Raw genomic sequence first — 26,920 nt, 5'->3', positions numbered from 1 at the left:
TCTCTCTCTCTCTCTCTCTCCCTTTCTCCCCCCTCTCTCTATCTATCTATCCATCTATCCATCTATCCATCTACCCATCTACCCATCTCTCTCTACCTACCTCTCCGAGGGAGCCCTCGCAACCCCCTTCTCCCCCTCGTATAAGAATCAGTGCATCGCGTGTGTTGGAACCAGTGCTAAACGAGTTGTGATTCTGTGCGTACAGTTTTTCAATTGTGATCGCTCCCGATAGCCAAAGTGACCGGCGAATCGTTCCACGATCGGACAGATACACCGTAATTAGGTTGTTCCCCCCCACCGATAAATCGCAGCTCGGGCGCATGTCGTTTTCGACGGTGCCGAGTTGCATTTTCCGATCTCGTAAACACGCTCGACGACAGGGTTAAACTGACCCGGCACGGCGTAACAGTACCGTATACGTTAGGTGCGCCTCGCTTACTGCTCGGCTGCCACGCGCCATCGCGAGTGTCTGCGTGCGACGAGAGTGATCAAGTGCTATGCGAACATGACAGCTGTAGAGGATACAGCGATCGCTTACGATCGACAAATGACAATGGAGGCGATTCTATCTCGTGACCAAAGAACCACGTCGCACAGAGTTCTCGACCACCGTGCCACGCAAAACGGTGCGACACCGATGACAGCGACCACCGCGACAACCTCGACCAACCGATACGAAAGCCTGCTGCCGAATTCCCGATACACGGGACCGATCACCCCCCGAATAAACAAGGATGCTCACGCGTACAGACACTTGAGACGCGATTCGTACTTCGTACCTGCTTTTTACCACGATCGAGGAATACGATCGAGACACACCGCCTCCATCAGCGCGACCACGTGGCTGAGTAAGTCGAACTACTGACTTCGTTACACCGATCGCCGAGGCAACATGCGCGATAACTGCTTTTCTCTCTTTCTCGCTCGCACGCGCGCTTTCTCTCTCTCTCTCTCTCTCTCTCTCTCTGCCCTTCTTTCCCCATAGAATTGCCATTTTTAAGGAACCGCGTACGTCGATTCGACCATTTTTCCAAACAATGCGTCTTAATCGCAAAATAGAAGGAATGGGCAATATTTCGCGAACGCGACACTTTTTTCCATTCGTTTACGCGTAATGTTCGAGAGGGCTCTCCTCGAGAGGATTCGAGCTAGGATTTAACGATAATAGGTGGCGAAGTAAGTGGTTTCGTACAGGTTTGCTTATTGGAATAATTAAACGTCGACGAAAGCTCGAACGTTACGGTATACTTGCTTCGCGATACGAGTGAAGAGAAGCGAGACAATGGTTTTAGCGATGAACGATGAAAATTTGTACCTGAATGGCGGGAGAGGGGTCATTTAAATGGAAAACGTTAAACCCTAGTCTTTAAATCTTCTTACAAGATTAACGTTTCCCGTGAGAAAATAATCACCGTCCACTTAGACGCGCTCTAATTCGAAAACGCACGTTGCAAAACTTGGCAAGTTTGTCCAGCTATCTTGAATCCATGTTCGTTGTCGAAATAAAAATTGCATCCTCTTTCCGGTTACAACGACTTCCCCGAATTGAAGCAGGAACCGTATCAAGATACGCGTCGTCGTTTAATCGTACGACGAGGTATTTTTTGATAATTTTTTGTAATTTTGCCGGTTAGATCGTCGAGGTCGTTCCTTTAAAAAATTTATTCATTATCCGATCGATAGGTGTTTGGTGCGGTCTTTTTCGCGCTAAAAAACGGTGAGAAGGGGGAAGGGGGGAGACCGGAACGAAAATTCAATAGGACGCGACGTTAAAAGTGTCACCGTTGTTCGTTCGAAATCGAACTTTGCGGAGACGTTTGCGAATCTACGTTGCATCGAGTTACAACTTGCCAGTTGGGTCCAGTATCGAAGACTCCGGTAATTGTGTAACGAGTTATAGTTACTAGAAAAACGTATATCGTTATAGGTGTCATTCATTATCATTTTACGTGCATCTCTGTCTTCGATGTGTAGTACTCATCCGTACATCTGACGCTGACTCACGTAAAATTAATGCTTTCTTACGTAATGAACGTTCTCATCTTTCCCCGACTATGTTTTCTTCTTCGTTCTCGAAACTTTTACTTTTCTTCGTTCGATATTACAATTACCGCCGGACGAGCAACCCTGACCCGACGAAGCTTCGATTTTCTTTTCTTTACGTTTTTCTCTAAATTCGTCGTTTACGTTTCACGATGAGTTGCTCAACTCTCCCGTCAAAGTTATTTTCTATTTTTACAAAGATCACCCGTAACAATGGGAAACCGAGTTCGAACGTAGCGCGCGGTAAAACTTTCGACGATGAATGGCAGCCACTTTCGTCACCGTACGTCACAAAATTTCTGTTCGATGCCAAACATCGCGAAAACGAAAGATAATCCACGCGTCGCGTTAAAACTTCAAACGTAACGCGTCGGTGTTTCGCAAACGTGATCCGACAATATTTTTCGTCGCTGCGTTGTCTTTCGCGGTTTGACGTCACTTTCGAACAAGACGATGAACGCGTTAGTCATTCTCCGTGTAACGGTCCTTATCGAATCCTTCTCTTTCGTACGTCGAGAAGCAATCGCGTTCGCGCGTCCTCCTGTAACGCTCGTTTTCTATGAAACGCGAAGTAAACGTGGGCGATAAGGTGGTAAAAACTACTCTGGTCGTTTCCTAGGGTGGATTTGCGTGGCGCGCGCGCTCAAAACGCACCCACCTGTTGAACGTTCGCGAGCCTACAGGTAGTCTTGGCCGAAGCATCGACCCCGACCGAGGAGAGGGTAAACATCGTGTCGAGGCTCGAACGGCGCGCAATTTTCAAACGAGCTACGATCGAAGAGAAAAAGAAAGAAATTATCGACGAATCGAAACCGAGTCTCGATTTTCATCGCGTTCGCGAGTCCTCGGCCCCTCGTGTTCCAAGTCGCGACGGTATCAAAGAACGACGTACCGTGACGATCGGCGACAATGCAGAGTACACGGCAGTCACAGGGGGAAGGGTTGTGGGGGGTGTGGGGTGGTACGGGGTGGGGGAAATGGACATAAAACGGCGTATAATAAATCGACGAACGTATATATACGTGTACCGCAACCTACCGCAACGCGCTCCGGTCAGAGCATGGACACGATCCGGCAGATAAGGGGGTGGCGGGACGGGCGTAATGGGGTATAATTGTCGCGAGCAATGCGAGGACAGTGCGTCATTACCGCATTTTTCACCATCTTCTTGCCGGCCAACGGTAGAGATGCGCCTTGCACCGGTGTTCACAGGCTTTGCACGCCTTACTTTTTTCCACGGCAGCCGCGGGTTCTCAGGAATTTCGTTGGAACGCCGTCGCCGAGCGTCGCCGTTGAGGTAGGCCCTAGCTGTACCGTCGACACCGTCCAGGCCACACGGGACGAAAGTACAAAAGACGCGAGTACCGACCGTTAGATGACCGCCCTACGAAATATCGGCGAATCGATCCCCGCGAAGCGATTCACGGACGTTCGAACATTTGATATTCGAGGTTTTCGCGGTCCGTATTACGGAAAAACGTTTCGAGACGGCCGTGTTACGACTAGCCTCGTTTCGAACGAGCCCTTCGATAGAGTCGCACCGTGCGAAACGTAGGGACAAAGTGTCGTTCTTGCTCGTACCGCTTGGAAACCACCCGGATGATACGGAACGGTTCGATTCGATCCACAAATTTCGCAAGAAATATATGTATCTTCGATTCAAGGGAAGACGACGAGAACGTTGTAGATTCCCGAGCACTCCGCCTCTATCGAAAACTTTGGCTTCGCGCGGCAAGAGTACGGTATTCTTCGCGAGTAAATTCGCAAGTGCAACGAGCGAGACGTATCTTTTCGAAACGTTTGTCAGCACGATCGCGAGATAACCGAGAAAAAGGAACAGTTTCTACACGAGGCAAATCCGTTGATGCATTCCAGTTGGCAAGGTTGCAGGTTACGAGCCACAGGTGGCTCCTTGGATTTCTTACACCGTAAGAATGCGAACTTGCTCGAAAGCGCACCTATCATCGTAATTCCCTCCTCGGACAAATTTGGCCGGCCGCGACGGACATATCGCATGGCAATTAAATTCCAGTAGCGCAAAAACGTGGCGCGATTAAAGAAACCGGCGAAAGTACACCGATGGGTGCACGAACGACAAGTAAGGAAATATAATCGTGGACGCCGAGATCATTTACCTGGATCGGGACAACTTCTGGTACGATAAAAATACTTGCCGCATTATTGAATAGACGGTTGTTTTCTTTTTTTCCCCTCTCGAAAGTACACGATCGTTTACGCGCGATCTCGGAAAGTCAAACGCTAACGATATCGTTCCGACGAGGTTACCCGGACCACGATCGCGCGTTTTCCGTTTCGATGGTCGACTCGTTCGTCCTCTTCCCGATAAACGCGAAAATCGAAGAAAAATTGACCACCGTCGAGCGTGAACGGTGACGGCGAGCCAAAGTCACGTGCCGATGTTCACGAACGAGCGCGAACAACTCGCGAAACTCTCCGCGCTCGACGCACAGGCGATTGCGCGCGACCTATCTGTCTTCGACTGGTCAAAATTCCGATACAATTCGCTCGGCGCGTGCCTCGTTGCTTATCGTCGAATATTCCTCTCCATCGAATTACCAAGAATCAACGCGTTGCCCTCGAGACTCGAGAAGAAGCGAGGTTCGAGCAATTACCGGCTAGTCGCAAGAAAAGATACCACCGTTAGACGGTGCGCGCGTCGACACGGTTTTCATGGTACTTTGGGGCGCAAACTTCCCCGCGGCAAATTACTCTCTCACCAAGACGCGAAACGCACTTAAGAGCCGCTCATTAATATGCGTTAAGTGTCCGAGATGTCTCCCTGCCCTCTCCCTCCTACCCTCCTTTTCGCTGTATCTTTCTCTCTCTTTCTTTGTCCGCTTATTTTTCTCCTTGCGACTCGAGAACGCGTCCGCCGTGCACGTTGCGTCACGTGTTGCTGCACATTAAAATTAAATTTGTTGGCGCCCGTACGGTCGCGCAACATACCTACATTTTCCACTACTCGATACAATCGACCATTATATCGGGCAACGACGACCTTTCTTTTCCTCTTCTTCCTAAACAGTTTCGTAACAACGTTTCGCGATGCGAGGAACAGATTCGAGGATCGTTTCCCGAGAACGAGCGACCAACGATTTGCGACGAGTGGCCCGCGTAACGCGTACTCCGTAACGCCGAAATTCGTGGTACGTACGCACGCGGTACGTCGTACGTAAATTCGATCGTGGAATAAAAATCGGACCGCTCGCTCGCGTTCGAACGAACGAACGAACGAACGAACGAAATCGGACCGAGCGGTAGAAACGTTTTGCATCTCCGAGAGAGAGTGGAAATTCGACGCAGTCGATGACGGAGGACGCGTAAATCGACTCGAGTCGAATAATCGTTGTAAATACGTGGCGCGTCGAAGAACGAGAAGTTGTCGCGGCGAAAGAGATTCGCAAATTGTATTCCCGTGTCGGCTCGATATGCACGTGGAAACATTGATGTCGAATAACGCTGTTTAGTCGAACCGATGCGACCTTAATGCGCGAGCATCGGTTCGACCCTCGCGTTACAAATCAAACACAAGGTATTCGCTCGAAGCGAACGTACTCGACGGCATCGCGGGAGAAAGACGGTAGTGTTTAAACGGAGAAAGAGAAAACTTGTACGCGGTAGACTGCGGTGGTTATACATCCTCCGAATGCTTACGCGACTGCTGATGGTTTGTCGTCGTAGCGGTGCACGTGATCCCAGGCCCCTCATCAAGGGTCGTAACTCGTGAAATAATGCGACGACGAATTCACGTGGATGTAATTCGACGAGCGGTGATCCCGAAACTGCCGGATGATCATAAGACGGTCTCGATCGAAATCTACCATTTAGGCGCTTACTATCGACCAAGAGAGTAAGTACCCCGAGTACCCCGAGTACCCCGAGTACCCGAGTACCCGAGTACCACCCGAGGGTGGGGCGAGGCCGGGGAAGGTAGAAGCAACGAGCCGGAAGCTCCACGATCGTTTCTCTCTTCGGGGTATCTTCTCCGAGAGTCTCGCGTCAAATCGCTGATTGCTACCAGCCAGTGAGCTGGCTCTTATCTTCTTAATATACGGACAACTCCGTTAATAACGTACCGCGGTAGTTGGCCACGAATTGGAAACAAGACCAGAATGCCGACGAAATTAACGGAACCTGTCTCTTCGACGTTTCGACTCCGTTCGATTCGCGTACCTTGCGCGAGCGTACACGCGCGTATCTTTGACAATACGAGCGTAACGCGACCTACGACCACGGTACGCGAGATCTTGTACCGTAGAATTCTCGACCTTTGACCGATTCTTACTTTTACGATTATTTCGCACTCTCCTTCGAGTCGATCCTACCTCGAACGAGGACCGTTTACCTTTTACCATCGATACGTCTTGCCAATAGTAGCCAGTGTATCGCGTTTCGAATACCTTGTATCGTAATAATACATAGTTATTTCAATTGGTCGACTTGACTTTTAGGGTTAGGCAGTCTTCTGGTGACTCTGCTCGTGATCATCTCGGTGCAGGGCGCTCCGACGATGACCCTCGAGAGTAGACGACTGAGTTCGCCCCCGAAGTGGGTGAATCCCTGTGGCCTTGCCGCCGAAGACTTCACCGGTGATTTGGACGTGGTGCAGCTATCAGACTCGCAGCTTCTGCACCAAGTTGTCGTTCAGGCGAGAACGGCGTTGATGCACGCGGAGCTTTTTCGCGACGATTATGTGAGTACACGTACTTGTTCGTCTTTTCGTTTTTTTTCCTTTTCCGTTACGCGTTTCTCATCCTTCCGCCAGTAGAGCGTTATCGTTACGAATGTTTCGCGACAGACGCTCCGACACGGTCTACTCGCGCGCGATATCGTCGATCGGAGACGAAGATCAAGTTCATCAATGGTTCAATAATTACTGACGTGACTTCTGGTGGGGGATAAGACGGGGAAAGGGGACATCGAGCGGAAGGCAGTTATGGCAGTACTTCCGGTCGTACGGACGTTGATCGTAGAGTCCTGTAAGCCTTCGAAAGAGATCTCGGACTTACAAATCGTCCGTTCTACCCAATCGAACGTATATATGCTTTTCGATTCAGCGTTATACGCGCTAAAGTCCCGCGTTCGCGAGTCCGTTCGTAATTCGAGCAAAAAATACTATTTTACGGAAAAGAAACTAGAGCGTATCGACGCGGTCGTAACTGCAACGAAACCAAAGTTTCTCCAAACAACTCGACTACAATTGAATCGCGACGCATTTTATTCTCGATTTCGCAAATCGTTTTAACGGAGCCGAACCTTTGCGTTCGATGGTTGGGTTTTTTTCTTTCACGTTGCATCGTCGTATCGACCGTTCTTTTCTATCCGATACCTTGAACACGCACGATCGTTATCGAGGAAATATTCGTTCGGAACACACGTATACGCAAAGGAGTGACGCATTTCCAGCCGCGTTTCTTAAATATGAAAATTGTGTCGATTTTTCGCAGAAATACGCGCGAATCGTATTACTTCCAACGAAATACGATCGATTTCGATCGCAAAAGTGATCCTCTCCCCGTTTCGTTCGATTTCGTTCGTACGTAATATATTTTCAAAGAAGATTCGTCGATGTACAATTATCCGTGTCGAGAATTCGTTCTCGTCGTGCGACCGATCGCCAGCCACGGACGATTCACCCGAATGTCCAAACATTCGGACGTTACTTCTGGCGCAGGGTAGATTGGAAAGTGGTCGCGACAAAATTACTTCGCTCTTCTTATTTCGAGTATCGCGCGTAACATTTATTGCCCGTAATTGCATACATTGGAAACGTAAAACGTGGTAAATGCCAGAAATAAGATTCCTCGATGCCAGCGAGAAGAAACTCGTTCAATTTCGTTTCGTTGAAACGAATGCGGTTTATCGCTGTCATTCGTGACATTTGCACGCGGTAGATAGCTCCTCCTCTCCGTACCTTTTACGGGTATTATGAAACGCGTGAGCGATCTCACGAAAAAAAGAGAAAGATGGAAAAAAAGAGGAAAAATAGATCCGTACGGCCGCGCACGAAGATGCTTCGTTTCGAAAGAATCTTCCCAGCCGATCGTGCCTTATTATCTCTAACCAAGGACAATAAATCACGGTCCGGGTTCGGGGCCTGTTGCTCAAGGTTCCTCTTCTGAAACGATCCGAAAAATGAGACGTGGAAACCGCAGGATCGAAGGTACGGTTACACGCGCGAAACTTTACTCTCGTTTTTTTTTTTTCTTTTCCTTTTAGGATAGATTAAGCTTGTCTCCGTAGTTATGCATCGTGCACACGCGTCGACACGATTTCGGGTCTATAACTGAACGTCCTTACGTGCCCGCCAAATTCTTGGACCCACCTGACTCATCCTTCGCGACCAGCACCACGCGCTTCCTGTTTCTCTATTACTTTGGGACTCGTTTAGGTTCGTTGTATGCGGCGTACAGTTTCGATTACATCCTCGTGCACGACGGACTACTTCGCCGACGCCGTTCTCTTTCGTTTCTTTTCGAACGGTGCGATCGGACCGATTCTCGAATCGCGTCGATACGATGAAAGTACGCCCAATTTGAACGCATCCGATCGTTTCGAACGGTTTCGGTCGAGCTCGACGAGAATCGGTAACGCGCCGTTCCGTTCGAACGCGACTACGGGCCTGGTTTTGCGATTACGACGCCAATATTATGCCGCCTGTACAAAGCGAATATACGAACGAGAAAATTAGCATTCATCGCGTGCGACCGCAGAGGGTATTTGTGTCTCTGTACGTATAGGGCCCGTTCCGCCCTGCGGGCCCCACCGAAGTCATCGTGGAAACGGTCCGCGTTACATCATCGCTCGACGACACTCGATACCGATATTTTCCAAGTCAGCGCATAATCTGATATTGTTCGGTTCCCTAACGGTCTGTGTCCTTCTCCCGCTCCTTCCTCCTCTTTCCAAGTTCTTCGTTCTCTCGTTAGGAAAACGAAGACCCGGCCGTACGAAAACGAGCGACCGAGTGTTCCACGGTACGGAATCGTTTTCGTCCTCTCCGCGTCCACTTTTTCTCGGATGCGAGTTCCAGGGACTTCTCTGGCTCGGACCGACTCTTCTAGGCGACGCACTGTCTGGTAGTCCAGTGACGTCACCTTCCAGGTCTCGTTATCGTTTTAGCGTCGGCAGACGCTCCGTAGAGAAAAAGTAGATTAGAGAGCGATACCGAGAAGCAAAGAAGTTTCGTGCGACCGATTGCTCTCGTGTGCACGTGGCGCGCACCGCGATACAATTTCGATCCGCGAATCCTTTGTTCGCGAGCCAACCGAGTCTACGATTCAAACCGGACGCGGAATTTCATTCGTCGATCTAGCTTTTCGTTTCAACCCCTTGGCCTGCGATTCGAATTTCGAAAACGCGCGTCGTAATCACAGACGAACTCGGTCACGATTTTCGCTGCCCTCGTGAACGTTAAATTTTCGTTTCGAAGACGTTGTACAGGGATTCTTTTCTAATAATTTCAAGAAATTATATCGTTCGCAACTCTCACTGTCCTCGCGAACGTGAAATTTTTTTTTTCAAAGACATTGTACGAGGGTTTCTTTCCGATACATTCGAGAAAGTATTTTTAAACCTACGAATACGAACGAGTCTCAACCGTGGTTCTTGGATTCGGCCCGATTTTCTTACCACGAGTCTCGCACGATATTGTAAGCGAATGGGTCGAGCAACGAAACTGATAGAAACCAATTCGACGCGTCTACGATAACGAAATTACATACACGTGTCTTTATTTTTTTTCGCGCGAAATATCGATCCTATACGAATCGTACGCGCGTCGTGCTCGATCGAAGAAAGAATCTTTTCGTGCGTTTTCGTTAGTTTTGGCGGAAAAATCGTCGAGCGAACGCGCGCGAGGCGTTAAAAATATAAAAGCAACCTCGCACGACGAGCGTGCGCGAATTGTGTGACGCGGCCTTGCGAGATGCCTCGCGAGCAAGCGTGTGGATGTGAATTACATCCGATATACTATTCTTCGTAGATAGGAAGTTCAACGTCTACGAGTTGCATATATGCGCATCGGTACGTGAAGGAATCGGATAAAATATCGGAAGCGGAGGATTCCAATAAATCAGAATCGGAAGCTGCCCCTCCCGCCAAGGATGGGGCATCTATACACCACACCGGTACTCCGCCTGCATACTAAAACGCAGACCGGATACACAACCCGCCAGTGCATTTACTCGCCTCGATACGTTCAGTACGCACTACGACACGTATTTTCTGCTACTCCGCTGGCTGGATGTCAGTCCGTACTGTTTCATTCGAGGCTGACATATTTTTCAAATACGTTGGGTCGCGATCGATTACGCTCGACGGAAATCGTTGTTCGCGGCGCTCGTCTCGAAACGTCGATCGATTCTTTTTTTTCTTTTTCTTCCACCTTTCGTCGACGATCGTCCCGTTTCGCGCAAACGAGAAATGCCCGTCGTCGCGACAAAGTCACGGAGTTTTGTTCGTATCGCGCATCCGCTCTGAAAGTCTCTGCGAGAAACGCACGAACAAACGATTAAATTGTTCGACGGGTGTCTAACGCGATTAGTTGGGTAGCGAACTCGTAGATTTTGCAAAAGTGGCAACAGAATTGGAAATCCGTCGAAATCGAGCAAGTTTTCATTCGCAACCGAGCGAATTTCTTTTGTGTCTCGTTGAACGCCGCGACGCGGCGCGGCGCGGCGCGCCGCGAGCCAGCGAGCCATTCAATCGGTTCGAGGCCGTCGCACCGAAATTTTATAACTTCTAATAAGCGGTGGAGCAGTGAAGCCGCGCTAGAAGAAAGACCGAGAGACTAATTGATTTTGACGGGTCCTCGAGAGTACCGCAGAGACCATACCTACTCTTGCCAGCCTACTTCCTGTCAGTTTTCAGCCCGATTTTACGATTATTCGTGCTCCGGTGTGGCCGAGGAGACTTTTACGAGGCACAAAAGACCCGCGTCTCGGATTTGTTCGCCGCCAGTGGTTGTTAGCGACAATTCCTTTCGTTCTTCGCTTTTTCGTCTCCCGTTCCTATGCGTTCTCTCGCCGAACTCTCCTCGCGATTGTCTCGAAACGAACGCCAATACGAGAAATTGCGGATATTCGCGATCCGTTGCTCGTTCGACATCTATGAAACGGAAGCTTCGAAAAACGCGCGCTAGGTTCCTCCGTTCAACGGTTCGAAATCAAAGTGAAGCGTTCGATTATTCGAACGTCGACGATCGATTATTCCAATATAGAACGAGTCACCTACGGTGGATCGAAAAAGTATTCGTATTGTAAGGAAAATCTCCTAACCTACAAGTTCGATTTAAATGAAAATTTGTGCGCATGTAAAGCATATTGGGCCGTACGTGACATCATTTTTTCGTCGACGTAAAATGTTTTCGAGAGGATTGAATCAAGACTCGAAAATTCAACGTTCCTTCCTTTTTTTTAATACAATTTGTTCGGGGGACTTTATTTCGCAGTTGATCGACGGAACACTAAAAACTGAACATTTTTTGTGCGAAAATTTTTCTTGTGTCTCGCACGATTACGAAGTTACAAAGAAAATTAAAGTCGTTGCGAGCTCTCTAATCGTATATAGTCGGCTGAAATCAGCCTTTACAGTCCCAGTTTGTCTTCGATTTTTCAAATACAACTTCTAAGTAATAGTGCAAAACAGAGCAAAACTTTTCGTATGAAAAATGTTCAGCTCTTAATGCTCCATTATTCTATCGCAAACTAGACCCAAGAAAAGTTGTGTTAAAAAAATAAAAGAAACATTAAAACCTTCGAAATTTAATTTCATCTTCTTGAAAAGATTTCTCTATATTTACACGATTTACTTTCATTGAAATTATTCTTACCGGTAAGAAGAATTTCCTTATGATGTAGTTATAGGGTACGAATACTTTTTGGAACCACTGTATGTACATATTTCAGCTACGCGTTTAACAATGTTTATGTTATGGGACACGTGTTCTAGCTGTTTCGATGGCTCGAATTTAGTATTCCGTCTAAATTTAGTGTGTTCGTACGTATAGATTTTACTCGTACGACGAGCGTTAAAATCATCAGCGAAGCTGAAAATGCATCGAGTATTGCACTGGAATGTGCAAATCAAAATGAAATAGGTGCTGTACAAATGTTCGTGTTGGGGGAAATTCATAGTTTGACGGTATTCAAGAACGTAAATTCTTTGATATTGCATTTTCCTTATCGTTGGGTACGTATGCGTACCCATGTCGTCCAGTCGAGTCGGATAATCGACGCTCTACTGTATCCGTATTCGTATTCGGGAGTTGTGGGTAACCGACAGACGTCGACATCGAAACAAGCCATAAAACGTACGGATGGAATTCGAGTAGTTCCTTCGAACGCTTCAATTCGGGAGGAACGCGCAGGGATTCGTTTTAACGTATTTATTAGGGAACCGTTGGCGTAAAACAATCGTAAAGTTGTTTAATTGCCTGTTCGATTCCTGGTGGTGAAGTAGCGCGTATCCCCTAATAGACGATGTTGTCCGTGTCGGTGGTAATAACAGCCTGTGACGCAATCGGTTTTAATCACCGCGTTTAATATTTCCGATACAAAGTGTCTATTTTGAAAGGTGTCGATATCTTCCTGGAGGGTTTCGTAACTATTTGGGCGTGGAAAAGGATCGATTACCGATAGAGGGGAACGGCTAGGTTCGGATACACGAGGCCGAAGACGCTCGGTGTGAGAACTAGAACTCGTTCGACGAAGTAACGCGATTCGTCGGCTCCTCGTTCGGATCGATTTTTCGTCTTTCGTTCGTTCGCGTTTCTCGTTGAACGTAATTTTCGAACGTTTACCCATCGGTATTTCGTACATACAACAGTACGCCACGCGTGTAGTCGTATAGACTCGTGGACGCGCTCGCGCCGCGTTCGAAATATTAAACGGTACTTTTGCGAACGAATAATTTATCGGGGCAAACTGCTCGTTGTTCCAGCCGGCAGTGTAATTCCGAGGAATGTTGTTTGCTCGCAGAAGGTATTATCGCGGTCCGCAGGTCGTGAGAGTAGTATCGCACGATGATTATTTCCATTCCTGGGCCAGATAAGAGTTTGGATAATCGCGTTATCTCTATGCGCGCCAGCTGGACCGAGACGCGAGGTCGAAGGCACGTTCGATGATATACGTTCTTGTGTGTATACGAGCGAGACAGGTCAATCGATATGTATTTAAAACAATGCTCGTAAGATTGGAACATTCGCAATCTACGTTTCAACGTCGTCTCATTTCCTTTGTAAATGTTTACTTTCTATGTAAGAATTTGAACGATTCTCTCGCTCGGAATATTTCAACGCGATATTAGTAACGCGTTAAACGCCACGCCAGTTTTCTATACTCGAGCTTCGAGTAGCGACCGCTATTTTCATAGCACCGGTCGTAACGCGACGTTAAATCGACTCTCGTTAAGACGCTATCGTTTCTTATTCTCGAGATAATTTTATCGTATTTGTAACATTACGCGAACAATATGTACTTTTTGCGAATACAATTACAGTAATGAATTTAAACGCGTAACGATAACGAAACGTTACATTTCGATGCAAGATCTTTTTAAGACGTCGAGTCACCACTACCGATACGGAGTCAATCTGCCGAACATCGCCATTAGCGTCAGGTGTCAATTTGACTTTACGTCACCGTTTCAGGGATGTCTCTGATGTTTGGTCGAACCGTAGTGTTCCAAGTCGAAATATTCGCTAATTCATCAGTGCGTTTGTTTACTCGTTACTTTATAGTATCGCTAACGAGAGTACTGCCGTTTAAACGCTTACAGGTATTGAAGTTTGCGTTTCGTCAGCGCTGTGGAGAATCGTGACTTTGAAGCGCCGGTCCACGGGGACCGCCGTGGCGTTAAACGCGTTAAAAAGATTTCGTTTCGATAGCGACGAGGCGCGCAACCTCGGTGCGGCGTGTCGTGACGTTTAAAAATATTTATTCGCCGGTATCGAACGTGCTTCGACGGTTGTTCGCGAAAGAAAGTTCGTGTCACAGCGGATAGACGATTGCGTTCTACCGATCGGCCAATTTCTCTTCCGTTGCAGCTACGGTAGCACGGTGAAGCTTTTCCCGCGTCGCATCGGTAAAAATATCGAGTTACCTTGCTATCGCGGTTTCCAGCGATGCGAAACGGTGACTCGGTTGTCACTTGTTTCGGGCGGCTACAACGGACACTTGCCAACGCAAAACCACCGGTACCGACGAACGAGGAAACCCGCACGGAGCATCTCCGTGGTATTTCGGCGCGTGCCGGCGAGACCTTGCGATCGCTTTGGATCCTTTTATATCGCGCACGCGCACGCGCGGCGCTCACGAGTTTCGCGAAAACGAACAATCCCGAAGTGTCGCGCGAAGCGAGGGCTTCCCCCTTCCATATTCCCGTTTCACGCGCACCGCGTTACAACGTTGATTCGTCGCTGCTCAACTTCGAGGTACAGTTGCTGAACGTGCGAAACGATACGAAATAACCGAAACCGAAGAAGAATAGATCAGTCGGATGTTTCATTACGAGATGGAACATTGACGGTCCAATCGTGCAACTTGTACGGAGTTATTTGAAGTTTTCACGGTGAGTTGGAAAGTATCTTAACGCGCACGTCGGAGTATCGAAAAGGTGGGACGGTTCTACAGCCATTGTGCTCCGAACAGTTGACACGTTAAACGTTACTTTACAGCGCTTACGAGACACGAATTCTACCACTTGTAAACTTTTAAATAGCATTGCTCTCCTTGGTGATACGATGAAGTAACAAGTGCATCGAAAAATTAGCGAATATTTTGACTTTTTACGCTACAGTTTGCAGAAAAATCGGGTACATTCTGAAATATAGAAGACCACGCCAACCGGTGTGGCGTTCAACGCGTTGATATAAATTGTGTTATCTTCGAAGAACGATCTAATAATTCAGCTAGGCGTTTAACGTGTTCAACAACGATAACGCGATGGTCCGGCACTCTGGAGGATCTTTTGGGCAACGAACCCGCCTCGGTATTTCCGAAAAGTCGAGGACGCGTGCCGATCGCGTTGGATTCGCCGCGGGCCGAGCTTACTCATCCGTTAGCGTATCCGTCCTGGTTCCCATCGTACGCGGCGCTACCGCCTGTTTAATCGGTAACTAAACTCGCTAACCTGTTATCGAACCATACTGCTCCCCTGATGAAAGAGCCGTGCGAAATTTAAAATTTTGCATACGCACGATCACGGCCGCGTGTCCGAAGCGAACTGCTTCCCCGAGTTTCAAAATAAAGACATTTAACGTTTCATGGCCGATCATTGCTACCCTCGATTTACAAATGCGGGTTATTTGCACGTAACGCGAGCGGCGGCACGAAAAAGTCCCCCCCTCCCCATAAATACGTTTTCTCGTCGTCCTTTTTCTATACGTTCGAGCTCCGTATTGGACAAATTGTTGGTTTCGTATACGATACCGTATTCGCTGGAAAGGCGATGATAGGTTCGACGCGATCCAACTACGAAAATATTTCGCTAAAAATCGCCGAGAAATACGCGCGTTTACCGTGGAAACGATTCATTTTTCTCCAAGGTTTCCACGTTTTCTCACCGGAGGGAGGATGACGAAAACACGAAACACAATTTCCTTCTCTTCGGTCTCGTTTCCGTTCGAAAGTTTCTCCGATCGAATCCACGATCTTTTTTTCTTTCGATTTTACAGGCCAGACGAATCTTCAACATCGATTTTGCCGATTTGCTTTCGACGTTTAAAGATCATCACTACGATTGGCTTCCCGGGCTGAGAGAAATTCCAAAGCAACTCGGAGAACAGTTGGACCAGGATTACTTGGACCAGTTGGAAGTACGTGCGAACAACCGTTCACTTTTTCTTTTTTCTTCTGCCTCTTTCCCTGCTAGCGGTAAATCACGAACATCGAAGACGATAACAAGAAACGCGACGACTTATCGATCGTTGTATCAACGTCCAGTAAACAAGTAGCTATTTCGGTTCTTTCGCTTTGGCGTACGCTCGATCGCTCGCAGCGTCGATGCTTGCGTACTATCCCGGTAAACGTTAATTTCCTGTATCTTTGCTCGAGCAATTCAATTACATTCTGGTCGAATATTTGCCCAAATACTCGGTAGTAATAGAATCAATGGAATCGATCGCGGAATTTACGCTTGCATGGATTTAGAAGGGATTTTCTAAACTATTCGTACGAGAAACGTTCAACGTCGAAGCATTTTACTGAAAGCGATTAATCCTCTTCGCAGCTCGACGCGGCCCTTATCGACGCGTACGAATACATGCAAAAGTACGCGGTGGGTCTGGAGCAGATCGTTTGGGATCAAGAGGATCTTCAACTCGAGTTTCGCAACCAGTTTAAGGATACGGAATACAAGCTGCGAACGGTAAGTGCGCGTTTGCGATCGAAAAACCTCTCTTCGCGAACGATCCGTGTTGCGATACTTTGTTTCGCGTTCGCTTCGCCTTCTTGGTAAAAAATTAATACCGAGGTGCTAGATACAATTAGCCTGAAACGCGATACCTTTCATTGTCGCGAACGTAATGAAAAATCACCGATTTTACGAGCTTCGCAGAGTCTACGGGACCGAACGTTACAACCCTAAGGTGAAAAACTTTACGGCTTTATCGTTCGTTCGACCGATCTCGATCGTTGCTTCGTCGCGTTAGTTTCCGTTCGATTTCTCTGATTTCTCGGTTCCACGATTTCTGCGGTGATTTCACACCGGCGCAAAAATTGTACGCGTTGTTATCGTATTCAGAAACAAATTACAAATGTTCCGTAACCTCGAATTAAAATACGAGAGAGGATACGAAACAATTACAACGAGGGCGAACGATCAATTAACGCGTACTTTAATCAAATTTACTTTTGCAAAGAGCGTACCTACTACGCGGTTACATCTTAGTAATTTTTCGAAATTGGACGCGTCGATCTTCAGATTCACGGTGAAAAGTCTAATCAAAGTCGCGTACGTTGTTAAGTTTCGCTTTGACAATGCTTCGGGTCTTCGAACGCATCTTTTTATCGAGTTGTCGAAAAAGGATTACGAATAGGATTTCTCAATTCGAAAATCGAACACCGTTGTATTAAATTTCTTTCCGCGAGCTCGTCGAAAGGTTCGAGTTGCGCTCGCTCCGTTCGCTCGAACACTCGGTGTAACGCGGGTGATTTTCTTTTGCAGGTTCTCTGCGAGTTACAAGTGGCATTGGTGGAGCGGCAACTGTCGTCGCGACCGGACATCACTCGCGACATCATGAGATCCGAATTCCGAGCGATGTCGTCCTCCGAGACGTACCGTAATCTACGCGACTGGCTAATCTTTCGGGACTACATGAACGGTCTCGAGTACGTGGTGCAGGTATTCGAACACTTACGCCGCGGTCTCCAGTCCTGAGGATGGCAAGGCGGAAGCCGAAGAAGGGCTACCAGGCGACGACTCGCCCATCTCAGGAAACCGGAACAACCCAGCGCGGATGGCCAGCTTTCTTGAGATCGCGGAAGAAGCGGGTATCAGTGGGGAAGCCTAGGCGTGCTCTGTCAGGCAGGCCGAAGGCTACCATCCGTTCCGGTTCCAGTGTGACGTGTCTCAACGACGATTATCGATATATCTATCGATCGCGTGAAACCGATAGATATCTCGTATCGTCGGCTCGCGAAAGTGCGCGCGTACGTCCGTATCGAATTAAATATCGTAACTTCGAGACAGGACCGACGGAAACCATCGCCGAGTCTCGTCGATAACGTGTACCGTGATCGTTGATGCTCGCCGATGTGGATTCCGCGAGACGACCGGGGAGAGAGAAAGAGAGAGACGGGAAGCAGAGTCGTTCGATAAACAGCCCATTGGCTTTCGCCGCCGAGTTCACGATCGTGCAAACGCATTCGTCTTGTATACGTTTACGATAGTTACGTGAACACCCGCGTCGAACGTGTAACCGTAACGCGCGAGAAGATGGATAGAAAATTACAGGCCACGAAAATCGGCCAGTTCTGACCGATATCCTTCTCTTCGCTGAGCTCTCGAGCGCCAAACAAAGAATCGCGCGCGAGCCTCTCCTTCTTTTCAATTTCTGACGCTCGCGTCGTCCGCCGGAGCTACTCGCTCCGTTTACTTTCTACACGCGTGTCGATCGATTTTACAATTTTACAATTTTACAATTTTCCCACATTGGATTCTTTTACCCTCGGATATCGCACCTTTTTTTTCGACCTTTTACCATCGATCCGCGTTTTCTTTCTTCTTCTTCTTATTTTTTTTCTTTTCCTTCTTCTTTGCCTTCTTCTTCTTCTTCTTCTTCTTTGTTCTTCTTCTTCTCCTCCTCTTTTGTTTTTTTATAATTTTATTCAAGACACGGTTTCGTGTTTTTATCGCAACGATTTCAAGTTTTTAAGCACGCGAATCGATTCGTTTTAAACGACGGAATATTCGAAATGGAGATTTTCCTCGAAAACGAAGATGCATCTGTACTTTTTCGATGCAAAAACTTCGAAGCAGCCTTACGAACAAATAATTTTACATTGTTTCTCGCGAAAGGACACGCACAGAATAAAGGAGCGAACCGCGAGAGAAAGCGAGATAAATTAAAGGGAAAGATCACGAGAGCGCTCGCGTGACGAAAGAAAGGAGAGAAAAGGGATTCCGATGGAATCCGACTAAACGAGCTTGTGCACCGCAGCGGTATTATATCCTAAGTACACAAGAAAATACAGTATTCGCGCTTTAAGTTAGACTATTCGCGTCGAGCGAGAAGAAAGTAAAAGAATTCTGCGCATAATTGTATCGCCTAGTATCGTGCGAGCAAACGTCTTCGCGACGTACCTCGCAACGTCGAGGAGCTCGTCGGGAGATTCGTTTCCCGACGGGTCGTACGCGCCTCCCCCGTCCCCTGCCCCCCCCCCCCTCTTAATCCTATATAATAATTTATTGACTAACTGTAATATTATTATATTCGTATTTATTCAGATTATTTATTTTATTTTTGTAGAGATTTTACATGTCCGATTAACTGTATTTAAAGTGTCTAGTTGAGCTTAAAATTACCTAGAGCGTAAGAGAGAAATAGAAGGATATATATTTTAATTACTATTAATATCGTTAGTAGAATTTTCATTAATATCGTAGCGGAAGAAGAAGGAAACGCATCGACGCGGCCGACGCCATTTTACGTTACGCGCCGCGCTGCTGCTGCTGCTACTCCCTTCACTTGACGTACCTTTGCACGGTATGAAAACGTAAATTCGTTAAAGAAACAATGACCAATGCCCGCCCCCGCCCTCACCTTCTCCTCTTCCTTGCTCCTTACCCCGTACCTTTATACGTTACAATTTTTCGCAGAAGAAAAGCTTATCTCAACTAGTTTTAAATCGATTTTATCCGACATTGGTTCAACGGATGGCGCTTTAGAAAATTCTTTTTCTACCTTTTTTATTATTATTATTATTATTATTATTATTATTATTATTATTACTATTATTATTACTATTATTATTATTATTATTATTATTACTACTACTATTTTTTCTTTCCGAACGTTTTTCCTTTTTTTTTCTTTTTTTTGTAAATACCGAAGTCGATACTTTCCTTTTTTTTCTAGCGATATTAGAAACCGTCGTAGGCTCGTCGAGACGTACCCTTCGTTGGCTCGAAGATGCGTCGTTTTACTCGCGAGGAGGATAATCTTTTTACTTTTCGAACTGTGAGATTTTAATCGTTTACGTAATTTCTTCGATTTTGATCGCCGTGACTCTTTTTTTCGGATTTTATTGTTTTCTATTCCTCTTGAAACGTTCAGCGCCACGAAGGGTGCGTCGTACGAAGCCTCGCGCCAATATTCGCTCGAGGTTGATTGACTTTGCAGGGCCATCTCGTACTTAGAATTTCTCGCCGAAACTTAAATACGATTACAGATCGTGTTCCGAACATTGTCGAGCGGAACGACATCGGGCCGTGTACCGTCTTGTTTCGTTCTCGTATCATTGGCGGCCTATAAGCTTATCATAGATAGTTCGTACAAGCGCGCGCAAGGCTCACGGCTGACCGCACGCGTAATCTTCGAGTGTACGCACACGCACCGTATACAAAACAACCTTTCATTTCCATATCATCGTGTCTGTGATATGCATCATCGAAAATCCTTCGTGTCGAGTCCCGAATAATTATCAATGTTGAATCGAACTGCCTGATTCTTCTGTCGAGGGAGAAGGGAAAAAGGAGAAAAAACGGGGAGTAGGAGAGAGAACGAGAGAGCGAGCGAGCGAGCGAGCGAGAGAGAGAGACGCGCGTGCGAGTGTAAAAGGGAGAACGAATGAGCGAGTGAATGAGAAAGAGAAAGAAAGAGAGAGAGAAAGAGAGAGAGGCCTTCTGTAACAATGTCGATCTCGTAAATCGATCTCGAATACGCATTTCATTGTATCGTGTTATTTTATACATTTTATTTTAATAGACAGTCTTTTGTCCTTTAAAAATATCGATCGTTTTTCGTTTAAACAAGAAAGACTGGCACTTAGTTCGATCGCTTAAATTATCGTAGAATATATTTAAGAATCGATTACGTCGCTGAAAACAAGTTAAATTTACACGCGTTGAGAAGAACCTCGGACTCGATTCGATACTTCGATCGCGAGCAGTAGCGCAGCCCGTTCGAGCGTCGATCGGCAAAATAATTCCAGCCGATCGTCGATCGGGTTTCTTTTCCTTTTTTTTTTTTTTTGCACCGAATGGAGTTTCTTTTTAACCGATTTTGAAAATTTATTTTTATACCGAATCCGCGTATTTTGGCGATCTCTCTGTCTCTTGTTATTAGAAACGGTGTATCCGCGCGGAGATATGCACGTAGAATGTACCGGGCGAAACAACGACCCTGTTCGCGTTTTCCTCGAACGTGAATCGGTTTCGTTGACCTCGACGATACGAGAAGAAACTATGGTTCGATGCGAAACCTCGGTGACAGAGTCGGGCATACATTCTACGCGATCGAGACGCGCGATATACGGGAAATTTCGTGTAAAATAAATATCGATTGCTTGATATATGTTGTACATAAACAGATTTGATGATATAGAAGCTGCAAAATATAATTATATATGTGAATATGTAATATGTACACGGGCTCCACCAGCAAATCGCCCGCTGTGTTGTATCATATTAAACCAAAGACAGTTCAACGTGAAATATTTTGTAGTTTATTCGACATCGATCACTTTCCAATCCTATCGAGAGTTCTTTTATTCCTCAATTACGTGCTCAATTGGTCCAACGTATGCGATATTCGTCGCAAACATTTTCATTCGTAACTTCCAAAAGAACGATTGCCGTACAAAGTTGTCGAAACTCGTTTAAATTTGGAAAAATTTTGGTATTTCGCACGTCCACCCACTCTTCCCTAAACGAATATAAATGACATACTTGAGACTCAAGAAACGCGATCAACGATATCGATGGTCAGTTTATAAAATTTAAAAATTGTTTCCGAATCGAAAATAATAGCAAGTGAAACTTTACGCGTACAATTTGCGAATTTGCATATTTTCATTCCTTCGAACGACTCGTTTAAACAACCGATTTTGATGCTTCGTAGGATCGACAAATTTTAAATTATTACAGGCGATAACCAAATGTTTGAAAAGTTGCTACTATTATTACTATTTTCTTCGAGTCGACTATCAACGCGAGAATAAAACCCATGGAAAAGACGTTTGTAATTGTTAGAAAACGAACTTTCGACTCTATAGCGAAAATCGTCGTACATTAAGTTCAATAAAATAATATAATTAACCGAACCTGTTGTTTTCTATTGTACGTATACATATGCACGAGCGAAATAACCATTCTATACGTATGCATGGTTTTCCCGATAAGAACGGATATCGAAAATCGTTACTTTCGAATCTTTCGAGGCAATCGTGTTTCTCGAGATTCTAGATCGAACGAGGTGACTGCACGCGTAGTGGTATTGTTATCGCATCGAGGCAAATTCGAGCAACACTTTGGAATCGCCTTTCGTAGGTAGAAAAATCAATGTTCGCCGAATGTAACGTTCCGAAGCGTTACTGTCGGTCGATACAAATTTTCGCGTTCAAGATCGTTCGAAGATGGTGTCGCTGCAACTCGAACATTTTTCCGCGCAACGAAGAAACCTCGAGATTTTCGGGTTGAGAACGTCGAGTGTCTCGTCCGGTGGAGAAAACGTTTCGTCGGAGTTGTTCGACGCGAGAAAATTGAAAGGAAAGTATAGCAAAGGCGTATACGGTTTCGAAAATTGCTAGAAAACGATACAAAAAACCCGTATTGGAAATACGTAATTCGAAGTTACGAAAGAACTGAACGACCGGTTCGATTTCTTTTTCACGCGGCAAGAACCGACTACTATTTAATCCCGTTGATAATTTTTCAGCCCGAGCAAGAAAGACTGGTCGTTTCCCATGATCAATGGCCGAGGCGGTGACATCTCTCCGGTGCTGCCTACGTCGTCGATGTTTGAGAGGAAACGCGTAAGTACATGATCATCATCCCGGGCACGGCTCTGTCCCAAGCCGCCGTGTTTGTCCACGCTGTTAGCTCGTTGTCATCGCTCTCCCAACTTACCTTCTCATAAGGATTTCTACTTCGCTCGTGCTGACCGTCTGTTTGACGATCCGTGGCCGTCTTCCCTTCTGTGTCCTCGCCCAGGTGGTTTCCCGAGCGCCGCCAAGGTGTCAATGTTTTGCCTAGCCATTAAGATCGTTAGTCCTCCTTCCTGCATCGTCGAGTATTTGGCGGAGAACGATCCGGGCATCGCGTTCTATCGTAATTATGCGTCAGACAAACCGCGTTATTTAGCATTTATTAATACGAACGCCGGGGGACGAGTATTTTCTCGACGAGTGGAATCGCGACGGAGCAAACGAGGGAAATCGCCTCGTTTGGAAACATTACCGTACACGTATAAATATTCGTGCGTCCCGTTGTACAACGATCACGGGGTAGCCGACGAGTACGTAAGCTCGGTTAACGAGCCAAGACCGAACGGACGAATTCCGAAAGGTCCAGGCGCATGCATACTGCTGGACCCGGGAGAGAGAGTCCCGAAAAGGATGACGCGTCGGTGTCTTCGCCGATGATGCAGGTAGGGATCGACGATCGGATCTCATGCGGCGAGGTATGAATGAGTCCCGAGAAGAGGCCAAAAAAATTGGTCGGTACCATGAATGGCTGGGAAAACTGCGACGTTCCCGCGGAGAATGTACCCTCTCTCTCTCTCTCTCTCTGTCTCTCTCTCTTCTCTCTCTCTCTCGTCTCCCCGGCGTCTGTCTTTTTCGTTTTGGCCGATCCTCGATGACGGCGAAGTGCCGACGATCCTTTTGCACTTGGTTTCGAGCAAGTCCTGGGAGCGGTCCGGAATCGTCTAGGCTCCGCTGCCGCGGGCAAATACTTCGGCTCCTTTCAGCTCGAAAAAAATAGGAGGCCTCGTTGTAATTAGGACAGTGCGCCCGCATGGCCTGCTGGACGGAGTCTCCACCACCTCCTCTCCATTCTCCTTCATCACCCGCTATCTCGTCCTTCCTGCCTTTCTCCGTCTTCCATTCTCCTTCTCTGTTCCCCTATCTCGTTCCTTCTCTCTCGCCTCTTCTCTCCCCGTCTTCCGTCGTCCTTGAATATCCAAAGGCATCCTGCCGCTACATTCCTAGTGACCCTCGAGACAACTTTCAATAACGTTGAGACAAAAGACTTCCAAAGTTGAGTGGTTCCCGTGCCGGACCGCCGCGCGTATAAACGTAACGCCTCGCGCGTGTTGCCGATTCGTCGAGCGGATCGGTGCACGTTTAAAAGGATCGCCGTCGATTTTCGTCTCGATGCGACGGTCCCACGACCGGATTAGTTTTTCCTTGTTTTACGCCTCGTGGAACTAATTTCGTTCCCCCGTTAAGAGGAAGTTGTGTTCGTCTCGTCCGTGTCGAAGGTACCAGTCGAGCACGAAGTCGTACGATCGACCCCGAGGAAAACGAACACGACGTAAGGTTACTCTTAACTACTGCCGATTGAGAGGCTTTGCTGCGCTAATAGCTTTCGGCCCTCGGCCGCCTACCACAGATACCGTGCTCCAAAATAGCCTCAATTTATTTCGCAACTAATTTTATTCGATTAACCGGCGAAACGCGTCGTGTTACACGGCGCGTTTACCCTCGCGCTAATTGGTTACAGAACGTTTACACCGTTTTTACGGCACTCGGTCTTTCCGGTAACGACGAGTGGCTCGATATCCGTCTCGATCGCTCGACAACTCACCGCGTCGCGACCCGTAGAATCGATCGATCGATCGATCGGAAACACCGCGAATCCGATATTTATTATCGCGCGACGAGGTGCATCGATTTCAACGAAATCCTCGATGAAACGCGTTCGCCGAGCGTTCGTCAAATTCGGATAGGAGCGACGCGAGTTTTGTTGCCGACAAAGGATCGGGCGTAAGCGGTTCAAATGTTTTATGACACGATTCGAGATACGAACGACATCTCAGGCATTAGGACGCGGTTTCTCTCGGTGAACGTCGAGATGGCTTCAGAGAAAAGAGGTGCCGTTCGTGGGAACCGTGAGACCGCTTCCGAGAAGTTTGAACACCACGTAGACATCGACCGGAAAAAAGAAAGTAGATAAAAGATTGGGACGAGGAGGGACGATCGGCATTATGGAAATTCGGCTCTTTCGCAACATAGGCGTCGCCGTAGTGCGCGAACGATGATCACGCATCGGTGGTTCGAGCATAATTTCGGCCAGCTGTTCCGGACCAACGAGATGCATTTTGTCGCGAGATAACGCGCCGAGGACGATTTCGGCGCGTGGGTGGGACGGCCGATAACCGGTGAAACACACGAACACTTTTAACGACTAATTGCCGTAGATAGGAGCGCTTGAGAAGCTGGGTGTGGAACTGGTATATATCGTTGATCGTCCTCGCGAAATGCATGGGAACCGGAGTCATCTGACCGATGCATGCGTCACCGGCGCTGTATCCATGTGAATTTCCATAACGATCTTGATCTGCGTGAATCGACTCGTGTCGCGAAGAACGACGGCCAGGCATAAGAGAGCGATTAACTTCGAACGCCCGTTTCGAATGACGAATATGCAAAGCGACTTCGTCCACGCGGTTAGAAACCGATCTCGGAGATTTTATACCGCCTTTGCTTTTCATCGATAAGCCGTCCTTGAACTCTCGCCCAATTATGGACGATCGTTATCTTTCGTTCGCGTAAATACAAGGGAAATGGAAATTTTACTTCGCACCGAACGCGAAGCGTAGATAAACTTGAGATTAAACTTGATGTTTGGAATTGAAGCAGCACCATCGGTTCTTATTGTTTTTCCACTGTGCACCGAACGCGAGGAAAATTCGTGTCGAGCAGTCGACTCTACTTTTCGAATTTGATGAAGAAAATCGTGCCAAAGCTGAGACAACTTTTCAAGAAACAATATAGATTACGGTCGACACTGAACAAACTTTCAAAGGAATCGGTAAATTACTAATCCAAAGTGGCGAGGAAAATATCGTACAACAGAAATACACGAATACGCGTACTTGTATTTATAAATATGTAAACGTTTGTATTCCGTTTGTCGCATAAATGTATTGTATCGATACGTGACTAGCTATTACGAGCAAATTGTGCAAAGTAGACTCTACGATGCACTACCGAATGTAGTTTGTACTTTGTTTACTTTGAAATCCATCGATCGATCCGGTTTATTTGTCAATGAATATTAAAGATCGTGAGTGATACCTTTGTTGGAATAATTGTTGATAATTCGCCTTTAAAATGCTTCTATCGTTATACGGTAAGAAACAGGACATTACGTTTATTAACGAGGAAAAACACATCTAATTCTCGATTTACACACTTCTCGGTAGATTATTAGTATAGAAATTAGGGAGATAGGTACCACGTGTATCATTTTTTATTTCCTAATATAAAACGAACGGTTTACTTTTATACTTATGGTTTTTGAAAACTTGAGAAAGTGAATACGCCGAAATTCGTACACGTTAACTTTCTTGACAATTTTATCTATCCCAATTTCTTTTACCAATTCGTTTACCAAAGACGCTGCTACCAAAGCTGGCGCTTCGTTTCTACTCGATTGCTTGCAAATGCGAACAATGTACTCGTGCATTTCAAACTAATCCGGTAGTTTGAAACACAATCGCTCGAGAAAGAATCTTTCGAGTGGCTGCCGAGTGCGATTCGAGACTCGAGTTCGATCGCTAATCAAATCTCGCGTATCGTCTCGGTTCTCTCGATTCTTTCTCGCAATCGTCTTCTCGCGTTTCCTCGGGAAAACGCAGAATCTTGTAACCCGACTGTTCCTAAATAGACCGTGCGAGCAATTACTCGGAGATAATTCGAGCGTTCGCAAACGTGGCTGGCCTTTTCCGAAAGGGAAAAAGAACGAGCCCGTCGTGCTTCGGCGAGCCATTATGGATCGTTACAGATCTTTCAGGCCCTTATGGGAAGTAGTCGCGGCGAGGTAGTCAGTTTGGTGGCGGTGGTGAGGGTTTACGAACGTAGCCCGAAGCGGGACGACGAGGTCGCGACATCGTGACCACGGCCAGCCACTGATTTACATATTGTCCACCGCTGAACCAGCATCGCGGCTTTTTGTTTTGGAATGCCTGCCGAGAGCGAGGAGAGGAACCTTCCCTCCTCGTTTTTCTCGGTCAGGCTCTCTCTTTTTCTCTCTGCTCCGTTCGTAATAGCGTCCAGATCCCGACGCCGGTGCTATCCACCGAACCACCAACGTCGATCTCCCCGAGAACTCAGAGAGAAGGCGTCGGGGTAATGCATTCTCATTTTTCGAACGGCAACACCCTTTCTGTCGTTCCATCGGGTGTATACGA

The 26,920-nt window shown here is 47.0% G+C and overlaps 1 protein-coding gene and 1 long non-coding RNA gene across 2 annotated transcripts in view; both read left to right on the top strand.

The window, feature by feature from the left end:
* The window catches only part of LOC143153588 (uncharacterized), a 75,553-nt gene extending 53,026 nt beyond the window's left edge, over positions 1-22,527 (top strand). The window contains exon 11 of the long non-coding RNA XR_012993869.1: positions 22,442-22,527. This is a non-coding gene — a long non-coding RNA (uncharacterized LOC143153588). The remainder of the gene's footprint in view (positions 1-22,441) is intronic.
* On the top strand, positions 15-21,219 carry LOC143153580 (uncharacterized). Its single transcript, XM_076324962.1, has 5 exons — positions 15-848; positions 6,516-6,757; positions 15,740-15,880; positions 16,294-16,431; positions 17,230-21,219. The coding sequence occupies exons 1-5, from the start codon at positions 506-508 to the stop codon at positions 17,440-17,442; spliced, it is 1,077 nt and encodes a 358-aa protein (XP_076181077.1). The 5' UTR covers positions 15-505; the 3' UTR covers positions 17,443-21,219.
* Positions 22,528-26,920: the final 4,393 nt, after the last annotated feature.

Source organism: Ptiloglossa arizonensis, chromosome 1 (assembly GCF_051014685.1).
Source record: "Ptiloglossa arizonensis isolate GNS036 chromosome 1, iyPtiAriz1_principal, whole genome shotgun sequence".
NCBI lineage: Eukaryota > Metazoa > Arthropoda > Insecta > Hymenoptera > Colletidae > Ptiloglossa > Ptiloglossa arizonensis.
This window is presented reverse-complemented; position numbering and strand designations above follow the sequence as displayed.

What these genes read in the sequence shown, in the direction of transcription:
- LOC143153580 (XM_076324962.1), top strand. Translation starts at nt 506, where the DNA reads ATGACAGCTGTAGAGGATACAGCGATCGCTTACGATCGACAAATGACA. An exon ending in AGCTTTTTCGCGACGATTAT is followed by an intron (nt 6,758 to 15,739) that starts GTGAGTACACGT and finishes TCGATTTTACAG; the next exon opens with GCCAGACGAATCTTCAACAT. An exon ending in ATTACTTGGACCAGTTGGAA is followed by an intron (nt 15,881 to 16,293) that starts GTACGTGCGAAC and finishes TCCTCTTCGCAG; the next exon opens with CTCGACGCGGCCCTTATCGA.